The sequence below is a fragment of the Salvelinus alpinus genome, chromosome 20 (genome assembly GCF_045679555.1).
Source record: "Salvelinus alpinus chromosome 20, SLU_Salpinus.1, whole genome shotgun sequence".
Lineage (NCBI taxonomy): Eukaryota > Metazoa > Chordata > Actinopteri > Salmoniformes > Salmonidae > Salvelinus > Salvelinus alpinus.
In genome coordinates this window covers 7,525,212-7,545,932 of record NC_092105.1, presented here as the reverse complement: position 1 = coordinate 7,545,932, position 20,721 = coordinate 7,525,212, and the positions used below count along the sequence as shown (strand labels likewise).

General features: G+C 45.7%; 1 protein-coding gene across 4 annotated transcripts in view; it reads right to left on the bottom strand.

Annotated features, from left to right (window-relative positions):
* Positions 1-20,721, bottom strand: part of LOC139546245 (syntaxin-binding protein 5-like) — a 232,336-nt gene that overhangs the window by 209,670 nt on the left and 1,945 nt on the right. For all 4 annotated transcript variants that reach the window (XM_071354386.1, XM_071354387.1, XM_071354388.1 and 1 more), the window contains exon 2: positions 1,714-1,811. In XM_071354386.1, the coding sequence (XP_071210487.1) occupies positions 1,714-1,811 (98 nt within the window). The remainder of the gene's footprint in view (positions 1-1,713; positions 1,812-20,721) is intronic.

Genomic DNA, 20,721 nt, shown 5'->3' with positions numbered 1-20,721 from the left:
CCTAAACCTCAACTAAATCTTGTAATGAATAATGTGGAAATTGAGCAAAGTGAGATGACTAAGCTGCTTGGTGGATTGTAAACTGTCATGGTCAAAACACAGTGATGCAACAGTAGCTAAGATTAGGAGAGGTATTTTCGAAATAAAACGCTACTCTGGGTCCTTTACAAGGTTACCGACCAAACAAGACCTACAGGCTCTAGTTTGGTTGCACTTGGACAACTGCCCAGGTCATATGTTCGAGGACCACAAACATTTGACCCAGAACAGAGCAGAACGGCCCTATAATGTACACAGAGACGTTCATGTCAATCTCTCCTGGTTCAAAGTAGAGGAGAGGTGAACTGCATCACTACTTGTCTTTGCGAGAAGCATTGACATTTTGAAAAATACCAAGGTGTTTATTCAAATGATTAGCACACAGCTCAGACACCCATACGTACCCAACAAGACATACCACCAGGGGTCTCTTCACAGTCCCCAAGTTCAGAACAGACTTCGGGAAACACAGAGTACTACACAGAGCCATGACTACAAGGAAGCCCATTCCATATCAGGTAACTGACGCAAGCAGTGAAACGAGGCTACTCAGGTGAGAAAAAAGCCTCACCCAGATGTATAGTATTTTATTTAATAAAAAAAAAAAGTGAATCACATTTTTATTTGGCGTACCCCCGACGGCATTGCGCGTACCCCAGTTTGGGAATACATACCCTAGTCTATACCTGGACACTTTCAAATGACAAGTAGAGAAAGAAGGGAGAGGGAGAAGGAGAGACAGAGGGGTAGAGAAAAAGATAGGGAGGGAGAAAGAGAGACTTAAAGAGAGAGACTTAAAGAAAGAGACTTAAAGAGAGACTTAAAGAGAGACTTAAAGAGAGAGACTTAAAGAGAGAGACTTAAAGAGAGACTTAAAGAGAGACTTAAAGAGAGAGCCTTAAAGAGAGAGACTTAAAGAGAGACTTAAAGAGAGACTTAAAGAGAGACTTAAAGAGAGAGACTTAAAGAGAGAGACTTAAAGAGAGAGACTTAAAGAGAGATACTTAAAGAGAGAGACTTAAAGAGAGATACTTAAAGAGAGAGACTTAAAGAGAGAGACTTAAAGAGAGATACTTAAAGAGAGAGACTTAAAGAGAGAGACTTAAAGAGAGAGACTTCAAGAGAGAGACTTAAAGAGAGAGACTTAAAGAGAGAGGGGAAAAAATAATGGAATAGAGAGATGGACTGAATGACGGGCCACATGAGAGCCGTGATATTAGTGTTTAGCCTCTCAACGCTAATGATCATTCAGTCATGGGTCTCCTCTCCATCAAACAGAAATCTGAGCTCTCCCTCCAGTCAGCGTTTCATCAAAGCATCTGCTGAAGGTCCAGCGAGAAAGAGGGAGACAGAGGAAGAGACCGACGGATAGGGACAGGGTGAGGGAAAAGAAAGAGAGAGGAAGAGAGGTATTCTCAGTACCAACACAGACACACACTCTCTCTCTCTCTCTCTCCAGGATGATGCCGGATATATGAAAGTATAAACTCCTACCTGGGGGCGCAAGAAGGCGCAGGTGCCTCCTGGGAGCACAAGCTGGCAAACAGACAGGTTTGACTCCGCGATATGACAGCCATGACAACAGCGGCGGAGAGGAGGGATGAAGAGGAGGGAGGAGAGGAGGGATGAAGAGAGGGATAAAAAGAGTAGAGCGGGGGCGAAGGAAAAGGATACATGCGTATGCCTCCTGTTCTGGAGCCGATGGCCAGGATCTTCTGGACGGGGTCGAATGCCAGGCAGGTGGGCTGGTAGGGGAAGCCATGGCGTACCGTCTGCAAAGAGAAAACAAACAAGAACATTAACATTCACATTTAATACACAGTTTCAAAGTATATAAAGGTGTTATTGAGTAGGAATCTGTATGCGCGAAACCTTTATTTTCAAGTCAAATTACTTAATTATAGTAGACTATTCATCAGAGACAAAAATGCACAGGCACAACACAGACAAACAGACACAGGCACACACACACAGACAAATAGACACAGGCACACATACACAGACAAATAGACACAGGCACACACACACAGACAAACAGACACATGCACACATACACAGACAAATAGACGCAGGCACACACACACACACACAGACACATAGACACAGGTACACATACACAGACAAATAGACACAGGCACACACACACAGACAAATAGACACAGGCAAACACACACAAACAAATAGACACAGGCACACACACAGACAAATAGACGCAGGCACATACACAGGCAGACAAATAGACACAGGCATACACAGACAAATAGACACAGGCACACATACACAGACAAATATACACCTAAACATAGTCTGAAATAGGAGCAATGATTCCAGGAGCACGAGGTCCGCGTCATTGTAAATGACAATTTGTTCTTTATTGACATGCCGGGTCAAACAAAGGTCAAATAAAATACGAAGACCCATGACAGATCAGACAGATCAGACAGATCAGACAGATCAGACAGATCAGACAACGGGGGAAAAGGGAGGGGCTTCTAGAATGGACCAAACAGCAAGAGAATCCACACTAAGGTCCTCTCCATGGTGCTGAAATATTCAGAGGCTCTTTCCAACTTAGACAAACGTTCAACACTGCACGGGTGCTGTCCACTAGCAGTGGTGCTGAAAATCACACTAGCACTGCCCAGGCTCTACAGTCACTGCCCAGAATCTATACTGATAATATAGTCGATGCACAGAATCTATACTGATAATCATACCAGCATTGGCCATAATCTATAGTGATAATATAGTCGATGCACAGAATCTATACTGATAATCATACCAGCATTGGCCACAGTCTATACGGATAATCATACCAGCATTGGCCACAGTCTATACTGATAATCATACCAGCATTGGCCACAGTCTATACTGATAATCATACCAGCATTGGCCATAGTCTATACTGATAATCATACCAGCATTGGCCATAGTCTATACTGATAATCATACCAGCATTGGCAATAGTCTATACTGATAATCATACCAGCATTGGCCATAGTCTATACTGATAATCATACCAGTATTGGCCATAGTCTATACTGATAATCATACCAGCATTGGCCACAGTCTATACTGATAATCATACCAGCATTGGCCATAGTCTATACTGATAATCATACCAGCATTGGCCATAGTCTATACTGATAATCATACCAGCATTGGCCACAGTCTATACTGATAATCATACCAGCATTGGCCATAGTCTATACTGATAATCATACCAGCATTGGCCATAGTCTATACTGATAATCATACCAGCATTGGCCATAGTCTATACTGATAATCATACCAGCATTGGCCATAGTCTATACTGATAATCATACCAGCATTGGCCATAGTCTATACTGATAATCATACCAGCATTGGCCATAGTCTATACTGATAATCATACCAGCATTGGCCATAGTCTATACTGATAATATAGTCGATGCACAGAATCTATACTAATAATCATACCAGCATTGGCCATAGTCTATACTGATAATCATACCGGCGCTGTACAGACAGAGTTGTGCTGAAAAATGCATCAACGGCTTGGCTCTGTCCGCTGTCTGTTTGCTGGTGAATTACATATAGGCGACAACAACTGGGAATGGACAATAAAGTTGTGTTATCCACTGACCACCCAGGAGACCCAGACAGCTACGTGTTACTTACCTGGAAATACCATCCAACACAACACTGAGTGAGTAATGTTCAGTCTGAACCTGTAAATACCATCCAACACAACACTGAGAGAGTAATGTTCAGTCTGAACCTGGAAATACCATCCAACACAACACTGAGTGAGTAATGTTCAGTCTGAACCTGGACCATCCAACACAACACTGAGTGAGTAATGTTCAGTCTGAACCTGTAAATACCATCCAACACAACACTGAGAGAGTAATGTTCAGTCTGAACCTGGAAATACCATCCAACACAACACTGAGTGAGTAATGTTCAGTCTGAACCTGGACCACCCAACACAACACTGGGTGAGTAATGTTCAGTCTGAACCTGGAAATACCATCCAACACAACACTGAGTGAGTAATGTTCAGTCTGAACCTGTAAATACCATCCAACACAACACTGAGTGAGTAATGTTCAGTCTGAACCTGGAAATACCATCCAACACAATACTGAGTGAGTAATATTCAGTCTGAACCTGGAAATACCATCCAACACAACACTGAGTGAGTAATGTTCAGTCTGAACCTGTAAATACATCCAACACTGAGTGAGTAATGTTCAGTCTGAACCTGTAAATACCATCCAACACAACACTGAGAGAGTAATGTTCAGTCTGAACCTGGAAATACCATCCAACACAACACTGAGAGAGTAATGTTCAGTCTGAACCTGTAAATACCATCCAACACAACACTGAGTGAGTAATGTTCAGTCTGAACCTGGAAATACCATCCAACACAACACTGAGTGAGTAATGTTCAGTCTGAACCTGTAAATACCATCCAACACAACACTGAATGAGTAATGTTCAGTCTGAACCTGTAAATACATCCAACACTGAGTGAGTAATGTTCAGTCTGAACCTGTAAATACCATCCGACACAACACTGAATGAGTAATGTTCAGTCTGAACCTGTAAATACCATCCAAAACAACACTGAGTGAGTGATGTTCAGTCTGAACCTGTAAATACCATCCAACACAACACTGAGTGAGTAATATTCAGTCTGGACCTGGAAATACCATCCAACACAACACTGAGAGAGTAATGTTCAGTCTGAACCTGTAAATACCATCCAACACAACACTGAGTGAGTAATGTTCAGTCTGAACCTACTTCTGAAGCCACAAAAGTCAACGACAATAATCTCTAGGTAATTTTGCTATATAAAGCTTAATAAATAAGGCTACCAAGCTGCTAGGACAGAACTGACCAGGCTCTAACTTCAATTAGCACTGAAGTGTGAAGTGAGAGGTGTGAAAACTCTTGAGCCTAACAATGGCAGGAGAGTTTCACAGCCCCACTCCAACCCAAATGCAGAGGCCTTTGAAGTGTCCCATTGCAGCTTCCTGTAGAGAGTTCATTACAATACAGTACACCATTGATATTAAAAATAACACTGCACGGAATAAATACAAAAATAAGCTCCTCAAAGACAATCCAGAGACACTATTTTCTGACTGCTGCAAAGAGGGGCATGTTAGCAACTAAATATTCCACACAGACCATCCCCTGGCATGGCACAGTGCCATAAGAGCACACTACCCCTATGTCAAGAGTGAGGGTATTGGCCCAGGGTGGAAACTCAGTAATGGTGCCGGGCATCCTCATGCAGATCCAGCAGGACTTTTACAGGATCAAAGAGAGAGCACTGCAGGTAAAACCTCTCTCTCTGTGATGACTCCCCAATCCTGTGTCTGAGTCTGATAGCACCTCTTCAAACTGTCCTGCAGACGAGGATAGTCATCCCCCTCAGCACTGAACACACCCAGGTCCCACAACTGCTCCTCCATCATTGAGAGGGATACAATCACAGAGCTGAACATGGTGGAGCTCAGAGAGCTAGTCCACACAGACTAGGGTCCACCAGCCACATCATAATTCATACCACATCATAATTCACACGGGCACAAATGACCTGAGGGCCCTGCAGGAAAGGGTGGCCACAGCACTCAAGAGATTATTGAAAATTCTTCTTCCACTTTCCCCAACAAAAGTGGTTATCTCCACTCTGCTACCACACAAATACTTTCACCCTGCCACCACACAGTGGGTGAATGCATGCATTTTGCGAGACTGTGCCTCAAAACCTAATGTCTACCTGGCCCATCACTCCACCTTTGACAGCCTTTACGACCAGGTCCACCTCTACAAGGCAGAAATCCCAACTTCTGCCAGGACTCTGAAGGACGTCACTCTCAACAGTACCCCCAGCACCTTACACAGGAGCAACAGAGCAACGGACACCCCGCCCAGACCAGCGAGACACCATCCCAGACCTGCAAGATTCCCAAAACTTCCATTGCAAATCCATCACCTACAGAGAAATGAACCTGAAGAAGAGTCCCCTAAGCAAGCTGGTCCTGGGGCTCTGTGTGTGTGTGTATGTATATATAAGTATATATGTATATATGTATATATGTATGTGTGTGTGTGTGTGTGTGTGTGTGTGTGTGTGTGTGCGTGCGTGCGTGTGTGTGTGTGCGTGTGTGCGTGCGCGTGTGTGTGTGCATATGTGTGTGTGTGCGTGCGTGCGTGCGTGCGTGCGTGCGTGCGTGCGTGCGTGCGTGTGTGTGTGTGTGTGTGCGTGCGTGTGTGTGCGTGCGTGCGTGCAATATGTTCATGTGCGGCCCATGCTCCATTAATCACATATGTGCTAATGAACGACTCAGCCAATAGACTTTCATTTAGCGCTTGGTTTTATTGCCCACTATTAAAAACCCCGGCAGCATCCATATAATCCAGCCCAAGCCAAGTGGACTCGCCCTCTCAACTTACTAATCAACGACATCTCAATTCGCTTTCCAGTCAGTTTTCTGAAGGGAGGCAGCACTATGTGGATACACTGTAGAATATACAACAATAGGTTCAGGAGTTTACTAATGATAGAAGAACTACAACAGCCAAAGCAGTCTATTCCTTGGCTTATTCAGTGGAACAGTTGAAAACATCTAACAAAAACGAGCGTAAACGTGTCCTGAGTCTCCGTTCTGAACGTGTGTCCCCTTGACACCACAGACTGAAAGGAAAGAAGAAAACCTTAGCAAGGACTTGATCGCAGAGATAATTCACAGCATGCAGCTATCAAAAGAAGAGCAACATCACACGTTGACGTGTTGGAGGAAGCAGCAGAGGTGATATTGTATTTGTTGAGATGAGCACATACACAATATATACAGCAGTATGTAGACACCCCTTCAAATTAGTGAATTCAGCTATTTCAGTAACACCCTTTGCTAACAGGGGTATAAAATTGAGCACACAGCCATGCAATCTCCATAGACAAACATTGACAGTACAACAGCCTTACTGAAGAGCTCAGTGACTTTCAACGTGGCACCGTCATAGCATGCCACCTTTCCAGCAAGTCAGTTTGTCAAATGTCTGTCCTGCTAGAGCTGCCCTGGTCAACTGTGCTGTTATTGTGGAGTGGAAATGTCTAGGAGCAATAAAGGCTCAGCTGCGAAGTGATAGGCCACACAAGCTCACAGAACGGGACAGACGAGTACTGAAGCGCGTAGCATATAAATGTCCTCGGTTACAACACTCAATACCAAGTACCAAACTGCCTCTGGAAGCAACGTCAGCACAAGAACTGTTTGTCGGGAGCTTCATTAAATGGGTTTCCATGGCCGAGCAGCCTCACAAAATCCTAAAATCACCATGCGCAAGTTTAAAAGTCTTCTAGAGTGGTGTAAAGCTGGCCGTCATTCAACCCTGGAGCAGTGGAAATGCTTGCTCCGGAGTAATTAATCACGCTTCACCATCTGGCATTACGCTTCACCATCTGGCAGTCCGACGGACGAATCTGAGTTTTGCGGATGCCAGGAAAACGCTTCCTGCCCGAATGCGTAGTGCCAACTGTAAAGGTTAGTGGAGGAGGAATAATGGTCTGGGGCTGTCTTCATCATGTTACAACATCTACTCTCTTTTAATTTTATTCTCCTCAGAGGGATCTTCAGGTGTCAAGTATCAAGCTACGCCCATGTCTCTCTCGGCCCTCGTTTTCTATACCAGGCGGTGTCAGACCAAGGTCTGTAATTTCCCAATAATTCCCAAGCCATTCTCTACTACTGTCTGGCAAGTAGTAACGAAGCATCGGGTCTTGGACCAACAGGCTCTGAGACAGCTTCTATCCGCACGCCATTAGACCGTTGAACAGCTAACCGATGGCTACCTAGACTACCTACACTGCTTCTATTTTGCAATGACTCTATCCACACACTGACAGAATTATATACACACACTGACAGAATTATATCCACACACTGACAGAATTATATCCACACACTGAGAGAATTATATCCACACACTGACAGAATTATATCCACACACTGACAGAATTATATCCACACACTGACAGAATTATATCCACACACTGACAGAATTATATCCACACACTGAGAGAATTATATCCACACACTGAGAGAATTATATCCACACACTGACAGAATTATATCCACACACTGACAGAATTATATCCAGACACTGACAGAATTATATCCAGACACTGACAGAATTATATCCACACACTGACAGAATTATATCCACACACTGACAAAATTATATCCACACACTGACAGAATTATATCCAGACACTGACAGAATTATATCCACACACTGACAGAATTATATCCACACACTGACAGAATTATATCCAGACACTGACAGAATTATATCCACACACTGACAGAATTATATCCAGACACTGACAGAATTATGTAACGGCTGTCTCCCTCCTCATCCTCGGACGAGGTGAGGAGAGAAGGATCTTCTGACCAAAATGCGGGTTCAGGGAAATATGCCATCTTTATTTATAAAACGAAAACTGATGACACGAAAACAAACACTTTCAAAGCTTACAAAATAACAAAACGACGTAGAACGCAACCTGAACATAAACTCACATCACAAACGTAAACTCACGGACAGGAACGTTACATCGAAACACACGAAAGACATCACAATAAACGAACAGCCAAACAGTCCCGTATGGTACATACATTCGACGACACAGGAGACAATCACCCACAAACAAACAGTGAGAATGCCCTACCTAAATATGACTCTTGATTAGAGGAAAACGCAAACCACCTGCCTCTAATCAAGAGCCATACCAGGCAAACCAAAACCAACATAGAAACGAATAACATAGAATGCCCACCCAAACTCACGTCCTGACCAACTAACACACAAAACTAAACAGAAAACAGGTCAGGAACGTGACATAACCCCCCCCTCAAGATGCGTACTCCGAACGCATCACCAAAAAGTCCAGGGGAGGGTCTGGGTGGGCATCTGACCACGGTGGTGGCTTAGGCTCCGGGCGTGGTTCCCACCCCACCATAATCAATCCCCGCTTCCTTAGCTTCCCCACAATGACCACCCTCCAAATAACCCCACCTAAATTTAGGGGCAACACCAGAATCAAGGACAGCTCTGGGACAAGGTAGTTCAGGACATAGGGATAGCTCAGGACAGAGGGATAGCTTAGGAGAGAGAGGTAGCTCAGGATAAAGAGGTAGCTCAGGATAGAGGGGCAACTCCGGACTGAAGGGCAGCTCCGGACAGAGAGACAGCTCTGGACTGAGGGGCAGTTCTGAATTACTAGCCGCTTCTGGCTGAGGGACAGCTCATGGCTGACTGACGGCTCTGGACGCTCATGGCAGGCTGACGGCTCTGGACGCTCATGGCAGGCTGACGGCTCTGGACGCTCATGGCAGGCTGACGGCTCTGGACGCTCATGGCAGGCTGACGGCTCTGGACGCTCATGGCTGGCTGACGGCTCTGGCTGCTCATGGCTCTCTGACGGCTCTGGCTGCTCATGGCTCTCTGACGGCTCTGGCTGCTCATGGCTCTCTGACGGCTCTGGCTGCTCATGGCTCTCTGACGGCTCTGGCTGCTCATGGCTCTCTGACGGCTCTGGCTGCTCATGGCTCGCTGACGGCTCTGGACGCTCATGGCTCGCTGACGGCTCTGGACGCTCATGGCTCGCTGACGGCTCTGGACGCTCATGGCAGGTTGACGGCTCTGGCTGCTCATGGCTCGCTGACGGCTCTGGCTGCTCATGGCTCGCTGGCGGCTCTGGCTGCTCATGGCTCGCTGGCGGCTCTGGCAGATCATGGCTGGTTGGCGGCTCTGGCAGATCCTGTCTGGTTGGCGGCTCTGGCAGATCCTGTCTGGTTGGCGGCTCTGGCAGATCCTGTCTGGTTGGCGGCTCTGGCAGATCCTGTCTGGTTGGCGGCTCTGGCAGATCCTGTCTGGTTGGCGGCTCTGGCAGATCCTGTCTGGTTGGCGGCTCTGGCAGATCCTGTCTGGCGGGCGGCTCTAGCGGCTCCTGTCTGGCTGACGGCTCTAGCGGCTCCTGTCTGGCGGATGGCTCTGTAGGCTCATGGCAGACGGGCGGCTTTGCAGGCTCATGGCAGACGGGCGGCTTTGCAGGCTCCTGGCAGACGGATGGCTCAGATGGCGCTGGGGAGACGGATGGCTCAGATGGCGCTGGGGAGACGGATGGCTCAGATGGCGCTGGGGAGACGGATGGCTCAGATGGCGCTGGGGAGACGGATGGCTCTGGCCGGATACGGCGCACTGTAGACCTGGTGCGTGGTGCCGGAACTGGAGGCACCGGGCTAATGATAAGCACCTTCCTACTAGTGCGTGGAGCAGGGACAGGGCACACTGAACTCTCAAAGCGTACTCTATACCTGGTGCGTGGTACCGGCACTGGTGGCACCTGGCTGAGGGCACGCACCTCAGGACTAGTACGGGGAGAAGTGACAGTGTGTACAGGACTTAGGAGACGCACAGGTGGCTTAGTGCGTGGGGCCGGAACTGGAGGCACCGGGCTAGATACACGCACTACAGGGAGAGTGCGTGGAGGAGGAACAGGGCTCAGGATACGCACTGGTAGCCTAGTGCGTAGTGTAGACACTGTAGGTACTAGGCTGGGGCGGGGAGGTGGTGCCGGAAATACCGGACCGTGGAGGCGTACTGGCACTCTTGAGCATTGAGCTTGCCCAACCTTACCTGGTTGAATACTCCCGGTTGCCCGACCAGTGCGGGGAGGTGGAATAACCCGCACCGGGCTATGTAGGCGAACCGGGGAAACCATGCGTAAGGCAGGTGCCATGTATGCCGGCCCGAGGAGACGCACTGGAGACCAGACGCGTTGAGCCGGCCTCATGACACCTGGCTCAATACTCAATCTAGCCCTACCAGTGCGGGGAGGTGGAATAACCCGCACTGGGCTATGCACTCGTACAGGAGACACCGTGCGCTCTACTGCGTAACACGGCGCCTGCCCGTACTCCCGCTCTCCACGGTAAGCCTGGGAAGTGGGCGCAGGTCTCCTACCTGCCCTTGGCCCACTATCTCCTAGCCCCCCCCCAAGAAATTTTTGGGAATTACTCACGGGCTTTTTTGGCTTCCGTGCCAGACGCGTTCCCTCATAGCTCCGGTTCCTCTCCCAGGTAGCCTCTGCTCTCCTCAATGCCTCCACCTGTTCCCATGGGAGGCGATCCCTCCCAGCCAGGATCTCCTCCCAAGTGTAGCAACCCTTTCCATCCAAAACATCGTCCCATGTCCATTGCTCCTCTCTCTCCTGTCCCTTACTCCGTTTCGTTTTCCCTTGCCGCTTGGTCTTAGCGTGTTGGTGGGTGATTCTGTAACGGCTGTCTCCCTCCTCATCCTCGGACGAGGTGAGGAGAGAAGGATCTTCTGACCAAAATGCGGGTTCAGGGAAATATGCCATCTTTATTTATAAAACGAAAACTGATGACACGAAAACAAACACTTTCAAAGCTTACAAAATAACAAAACGACGTAGAACGCAACCTGAACATAAACTCACATCACAAACGTAAACTCACGGACAGGAACGTTACATCGAAACACACGAAAGACATCACAATAAACGAACAGCCAAACAGTCCCGTATGGTACATACATTCGACGACACAGGAGACAATCACCCACAAACAAACAGTGAGAATGCCCTACCTAAATATGACTCTTGATTAGAGGAAAACGCAAACCACCTGCCTCTAATCAAGAGCCATACCAGGCAAACCAAAACCAACATAGAAACGAATAACATAGAATGCCCACCCAAACTCACGTCCTGACCAACTAACACACAAAACTAAACAGAAAACAGGTCAGGAACGTGACAGAATTATATCCACACACTGACAGAATTATATCCACACACTGACAGAATTATATCCACACACTGACAGAATTATATCCACACACTGACAGAATTATATCCAGACACTGACAGAATTATATCCACACACTGACAGAATTATATCCAGACACTGACAGAATTATATCCACACACTGACAGAATTATATCCAGACACTGACAGAATTATATCCACACACTGACAGAATTATATCCACACACTGACAGAATTATATCCACACACTGACAGAATTATATCCAGACACTGACAGAATTATATCCACACACTGACAGAATTATATCCAGACACTGACAGAATTATATCCACACACTGACAGAATTATATCCACACACTGACAGAATTATATGCACACACTGACAGAATTATATCCACACACTGACAGAATTATATCCAGACACTGACAGAATTATATCCACACACTGACAGAATTATATCCACACACTGACAGAATTATATCCAGACACTGACAGAATTATATCCACACACTGACAGAATTATATCCAGACACTGACAGAATTATATCCACACACTGACAGAATTATATCCACACACTGACAGAATTATATCCACACACTGACAGAATTATATCCAGACACTGACAGAATTATATCCAGACACTGACAGAATTATATCCAGACACTGACAGAATTATATCCACACACTGACAGAATTATATCCAGACACTGACAGAATTATATCCACACACTGACATAATTATATCCAGACACTGACAGAATTATATCCAGACACTGACAGAATTATATCCACACACTGACAGAATTATATCCAGACACTGACAGAATTATATCCACACACTGACAGAATTATATCCACACACTGACAGAATTATATCCAGACACTGACAGAATTATATCCACACACTGACAGAATTATATCCACACACTGACAGAATTATATCCAGACACTGACAGAATTATATACAGACACTGACAGAATTATATACAGACACTGACAGAATTATATACAGACACTGACAGAATTATATACAGACACTGACAGAATTATATACAGACACTGACAGAATTATATCCACACACTGACAGAATTATATCCACACACTGACAGAATTATATCCAGACACTGAGAGAATTATATCCACACACTGAGAGAATTATATCCACACACTGAGAGAATTATATCCAGACACTGACAGAATTATATCCACACACTGACAGAATTACATCCAGACACTGACAGAATTATATCCACACACTGACAGAATTATATCCAGACACTGACAGAATTATATCCACACACTGACAGAATTATATCCACACACTGAGAGAATTATATCCAGACACTGACAGAATTATATCCAGACACTGACAGAATTATATCCAGACACTAACTGTTCTGTTGAACAGGTGTTTTTTCTGGACTGCGTTCCTGTCGTTTTGTGGCTACTGTTGTGGTCCTGTTCCTGTTCTGTGGACTTGTAAATAAATGCCCTTTCTTGCAATTTGCTTTCTTCCCAAACAATCATTATTTTTCTACCATATAGAGGAGAAGAAAATAACTCCTGAGTAAGGAAGTGAGTAAATGTGTGGAACCTCTGTGACGTAACATCATAAACCACACAGTCTGGAACCTCTGTGACGTAACACCATAAACCACACAGTCTGGAACCTCTGTGACGTAACACCATAAACCACACAGTCTGGAACCTCTGTGATGTAACACCATAAACCACACAGTCTGGAACCTCTGTGATGTAACACCATAAACCACACAGTCTGGAACCTCTGTGACGTAACACCATAAACCACACAGTCTGGAACCTCTGTGATGTAACATCGTAACCACACAGTCTGGAACCTCTGTGATGTAACACCATAAACCACACAGTCTGGAACCTCTGTGACGTAACACCATAAACCACACAGTCTGGAACCTCTGTGATGTAACACCATAAACCACACAGTCTGGAACCTCGGTGATGTAACACCATAAACCACACAGTCTGGAACCTCTGTGACGTAACACCATAAACCACACAGTCTGGAACCTCTGTGACGTAACACCATAAACCACACAGTCTGGAACCTCTGTGATGTAACACCATAAACCACACAGTCTGGAACCTCAGTGACGTAACACCATAAACCACACAGTCTGGAACCTCTGTGATGTAACATCATAAACCACACAGTCTGGAACCTCTGTGATGTAACACCATAAACCACACAGTCTGGAACCTCTGTGACGTAACATCATAAACCACACAGTCTGGAACCTCTGTGATGTAACATCATAAACCACACAGTCTGGAACCTCTGTGATGTAACACCATAAACCACACAGTCTGGAACCTCAGTGACGTAACACCATAAACCATACAGTCTGGAACCTCTGTGACGTAACATCATAAACCACACAGTCTAGAACCTCTGTGACGTAACACCATAAACCACACAGTCTGGAACCTCTGTGATGTAACATCATAAACCACACAGTCTGGAACCTCTGTGATGTAACACCATAAACCACACAGTCTAGAACCTCTGTGATGTAACATCATAAACCACACAGTCTGGAACCTCTGTGATGTAACATCATAAACCACACAGTCTGGAACCTCTGTGATGTAACACCATAAACCACACAGTCTGGAACCTCTGTGACGTAACACCATAAACCACACAGTCTGGAACCTCTGTGATGTAACATCATAAACCACACAGTCTGGAACCTCTGTGACGTAACACCATAAACCACACAGTCTGGAACCTCTAAAACAAAACAACCATTAAACACATAGTTTACTATTATCTAGTGAACATTCCTCAGGGCTTAATGAAAGACTAAAAGATGGGAGACAGCCTTTTATTCATCAAATGGGCAAAAATCTTTATAGGTGTGTATGTGTGTGTTCTTCTAGATTCTTCTGAATTGACCTCCAGGACCCTTCCACCGTCATTACCCCAGAAAAGGTGTGCTGCCTCCGAGGGAAGATTTCCCCCCGCCTCATCCATTCATTCCCCTCTTACCCACCATTAACATATTTATTTCCCCAGGCTACTGTTGACCATATAACAGCCGTAGGCAAATGGCCACTGACATTTGATTTTGTAAATAAATACAAATCTGCCCCCCCCCCATGTCCTGATTCTTCCCAGATTTTTCCTAAATGAAGGAATACATTTTAAAAACTTAACCAGCACTTGCACTTCATCCATTACAATAGTGTATGCACTATTTATCAAGTGTTGGTGCTCATATTTGCTGCACCTTGAGGGTTAATATGCATCTGATGCGTATTCTAAAGGAGATGCCCGGCAACATTCTCTAGCGGGTACTGATAGGCTGAAAGGCCAGGCGGTTCTAGCTTTAAAAGGGAAAGAAATACAATAACAACACAACTTCATTGGAGCTTTAAAAATGCAAAACACTATAATAGCTCTATCTGTTATTGGTAGAACAACTTTCCAATAGCGTGCTTCTCAGCTCACACTACCGCCCGCCTTTACCGTCTGTCCCGGTGGACCCAGTATGGTGAGAGAGGTGGGACAGCACCACTGGTGGCAGAGCTGCAGCTTGGGCATGCGTTTGGCCTGAAACGCCTCATGCAACCAGAGGCATCACTACTGAGCCCCATGAGACCAGAGGCATCACTACCGAGCCCCATGAGACCAGAGGCATCACTACCGGGCCCCATTAGACCAGAGGCATCACTACCGTGCCCCATGAGACCAGAGGCATCACTACTGAGCCCCATGAGACCAGAGGCATCACTACCGAGCCCCATGAGACCAGAGGCATCACTCCCGAGCCCCATGAGACCAGAGGCATCACTGCCGAGCCCCATGAGACCAGAGGCATCACTACCGAGCCCCATGAGACCAGAGGCATCACTACCGGGCCCCATGAGACCAGAGGCATCACTACCGAGCCCCATGAGACCAGAGGTATCACTACCGAGCCCCATGAGACCAGAGGTATCACTACCGGGCCCCATGAGACCAGAGGCATCACTACCGAGCCCCATGACACCAGAGTGTTTTACCTAGAATGACCCTGTTGTGATCACAAGGTGAATGTTGTCAATTTACACCTGAAACACATCTGTCACTGGGATTATTACTCTACAAGACATGTTGATGTTAGGTAATAGCTAGGCTAGTGATAGGTTAGCTCAGGTGACTTATGGGAAAGTTCTAGGCTATTCATACGTTCCAGACTGTTCATACGTTCTAGGCTATTCATAAGTTCCAGGCTATTCATACGTTCTAGGCTATTCATACGTTCTAGGCTATTCATACATTCTAGGCTATGCATACGTTCTAGGCTATTCATACATTCTAGGCTATTCATACGTTCTAGGCTATTCATACGTTCCAGACTGTTCATACGTTCTAGGCTGTTCATACGTTCTAGGCTGTTCATACGTTCTAGGCTATTCATACGTTCTAGGCTATTCATACGTTCTAGGCTATTCATACGTTCCAGACTGTTCATACGTTCTAGGCTGTTCATACGTTCTAGGCTGTTCATACGTTCTAGGCTATTCATACGTTCTAGGCTATTCATACGTTCTAGGCTATTCATACGTTCTAGGCTATTCATACATTCTAGGCTATTCATACGTTCTAGGCTATTCATACGTTCTAGGCTTTTCATACGTTCCAGACTATTCATACGTTCGAGGCTAAGTTGTGAATGTTTATTCTTGAGTAGCTAAGATTACAGTGGGGAAAGTACTGTGCAATTGTCAGTGGTGGAAAAATAATTACATTTTCATACTTGAGTAAAAGTAAAGACACCTGTCAACGGTGGGTGTAGCTGGTGCATGGAAGTCAGGCGCATGAGAGCAGAGATGAGTGGACAAAGCACTTTACTTAGGCAATCATAATACAGAACGCGACCGCCACAAAGCACGGGCATAAAACAAAACCCGGCGCAAACCAGCCGGAAGCGTGCCAACCTTGACAAATTAACAATACCCCACACAGACATGGAGGGAACAGAAGGCTAAATACACATAGTAATGATGATGAGATGTAAACTAGGTGTGCAGGAAAACAAGACAAAACAAATGGAAAATGAAAGGTGGATCGGCGATGGCTAGAAGACGGGTGACGTCGACCGCCGAACGCCGCCCGAACAAGGAGAGGAACCGACTTCGGCGGAAGTCGTGACAACACAAAATAAGTGAAAGTGAAAATCCCCCAGTAAAAATATGACTTGAGTAAAAGTCTAAATGTATTTGGTTTTAAATATACTTAAGTATCAAAAGCAAATGGAATTGCTGAAATGTATCAAAAGTCAAAGTATATACCATTTAAAATTCCTTAAATTATGCTAACCAGACGGCACAATTATTTTTTTATTTTTATTGACAGATAGCCAGGGGCACACTCAAACACTCAGACATCATTTACAAAAAAAAGCATGACTGGGGATGTTCTCTTGATGTTCTCTTGAGAAGGGTGTGAATTGGACAATTTTCCTGTCAAAATGTAACAAGTACACTTGGGTGTCGGGGAGAATGTATGGAGTAAAAAGTATATTTTATTGAGGAGTGAGTGATTTACAAGTAAAATTTGGCAAAAATATAAATATTAAAGTAAAGTACAGATCATCCCCATAAAACTACTTAAGTAGTACTTTAAAGTATTTTTACTTAAGTACTTTAGAGCACTGGGAATTCTAATAAGTACAGGCCACCGTAAGAATGTATCATATCTACAGGGCTTTGTCTTGCCCAACACATGATTCTTTCCAGAACTTTCTCCAGTGTCAGTCCTCAGATGCTCCCCTCAGCATCCTTCACCTCGGCTTGGCAGTCAACTGCCTGCCCCTCCTTATCTTCCATCATTAATAATATTTGTTCCCTCATACTTTTCCCTCTGCTTGAGCTACTATGTTATTGCAGTAACGGTGTTGCTCGCTCCTCAATTAATTATTTACGGTGGGATCCAAAATTCCCCTCTCTTCAGGGCAAGGAATAATCGCTGCAGTCAGCTCCAAATACATCAGCTGGGCTGCAATGGGCGGGGCATATTTCTATAAATAGTGCCACGACAATCACATTAGCCCAATAGCACCGCAGGGTCTCTGCCCGCCCGCCCGCTCACTTTTTATGGGCTATATATATGTCATAGATATGTCATAGATTCTTTGACACTAGAGCACTGTCTGTGGAAGGGGGAGGAGAGGGAGAAGTGGGAGAAGAGGGAAATTTACGGTGGGATCCAAAATTCCTCTTTTTGGGGCATATTAACAGTGGAATCCAAAATTCCCCTCCACACCATGGTCTGCTGCTATCTGCCACCACTCACCTCCATACCATGACCTGACGGTAATAATAGCGCTAGGCTAACTACCCTCTACACCATGGCCTGACGGTAATAATAGCGCTAGGCTAACTCCCCTACATACCATGGCATGATGGTAATAATAGTGCTAGGCTAACTCCCCTACATACCTTGGCCTGACGGTAATAATAGCGCTAGGCTAACTCCCCTACATACCATGACCTGACGGTAATAATAGTGCTAGGCTAACTCCCCTCCATACCATGGCATGATGGTAATAATAGCGCTAGGCTAACTCCCCTCCATACCATGGCATGATGGTAATAATAGCGCTAGGCTAACTCCCCTACATGCCATGGGATGACGGTAATAATAGCGCTAGGCTAACTCCCCTACATACCTTGGCCTGACGGTAATAATAGCGCTAGGCTAACTCCCCTCCATACCATGGCCTGACTGTGATTATAGCGCTAGGCTAAATCCCCTCCACACCATGGCATGACGACGATAATAGCGCTAGGCTAACTCCCCTCCATACCATGGCATGACGGTAATAATAGCGCTAGGCTAACTCTCCTCCATACCATGGCATGATGGTAATAATAGCGCTAGGCTAACTCCCCTACATACCATGACCTGATGGTAATAATAGCGCTAGGCTAACTCCCCTCCATACCATACCATGACGGTAATAATAGCGCTAGGCTAACTCCCCTACATACCATGGCCTGGCGGTAATAATAGCGCTAGGCTAACTACCCTCCATACCATACCATGATGGTAATAATAGCGCTAGGCTAACTCCCCTACATACCATGACCTGATGGTAATAATAGCGCAGGCTAACTCCCCTCCATACCATGGCATGATGGTAATAATAGCGCTAGGCTAACTCCCCTCCATACCATGACGGTAATAATAGCGCTAGGCTAACTACCCTCCATACCTTGGCCTGATGGTAATAATAGCGCTAGGCTAACTCCCCTCCATACCTTGGCCTGATGGTAATAATAGCGCTAGGCTAACTCCCCTCCATACCTTGGCCTGATGGTAATAATAGCGCTAGGCTAACTCCCCTCCATACCTTGGCCTGATGGTAATAATAGCGCTAGGCTAACTCCCCTCCATACCTTGGCCTGATGGTAATAATAGCGCTAGGCTAACTCCCCTACATACCATGACCTGATGGTAATAATAGCGCAGGCTAACTCCCCTCCATACCTTGGCCTGATGGTAATAATAGCGCTAGGCTAACTCCCCTCCATACCTTGGCCTGATGGTAATAATAGCGCTAGGCTAACTCCCCTACATACCATGACCTGATGGTAATAATAGCGCTAGGCTAACTCCCCTACATACCATGACCTGACGTTAATAAAAGCGCTAGGCTAACTCCCCTACATACCATGACCTGATGGTAATAATAGCGCTAGGCTAACTCCCCTCCATACCATGACCTGATGGTAATAATAGCGCTAGGCTAACTCCCCTCCATACCATGGCATGATGGTAATAATAGCGCAGGCTAACTCCCCTACATACCATGGCCTGACGGTGATAAGTCAATGAGCAGCCAGCTGTGCACACATACAACCACCCGTGGTGCCATTATTTTGAAGGCACATTTTCTTCCCCACAAGAACCCTCATTATTAGCCAGATAATGATCATTTTGTGCAACAAAGAAAAATTAAAAGTTAGACAAGCCTACCAACCCATCTGGCAGTCCACCCCTGTGTTAAGACACAGCATAGGACATAGAGGCCTACACCACTGAACATCTAGTGTCAAGAGAGAGCCTGCGTCTTGGCCACATTCCTATCTCAGTGCTGAAAAGTTGTTTCCATCTATTATTAGATTAAGCACACAACAAAATACCAACCAGACTTAGTTATATGGTCCAGTTAGACACTGAGTCTAGCAGTGGAGGTTTAGATCAACTGCAGGCAGCGTGTCTAGGAGTGGAGGTTTAGATATACTGCAGGCAGGGTGTCTAGGAGTGGAGGTTTAGATATACTGTAGGCAGGGTGTCTTGGAGTGGAGGGCTAGATATACTGTAGACAGCGTGTCTAGGAGTGGAGGTCTAGATATACTGTAGACAGCGTGTCTAGGAGTGGAGGTCTAGATATACTGTAGGCAGAGTGTCTAGGAGTGGAGGGCTAGATATACCGCAGGCAGAGTGTCTAGGTGTGGAGGGCTAGATATACTGTAGACAGCGTGTCTAGGAGTGGAGGTCTAGATATACTGTAGACAGCGTGTCTTGAAGTGGAGGTCTAGATATACTGTAGACAGCGTGTATAGGAGTGGAGGGCTAGATATACTGTAGACAGCGTGTCTAGGAGTGGAGGTCTAGATATACTGTAGGCAGAGTGTCTAGGAGTGGAGGGCTAGATATACCGCAGGCAGAGTGTCTAGGAGTGGAGGGCTAGATATACTGTAGACAGCGTGTCTAGGAGTGGAGGTCTAGATATACTGTAGACAGCGTGTCTTGAAGTGGAGGTCTAGATATACTGTAGACAGCGT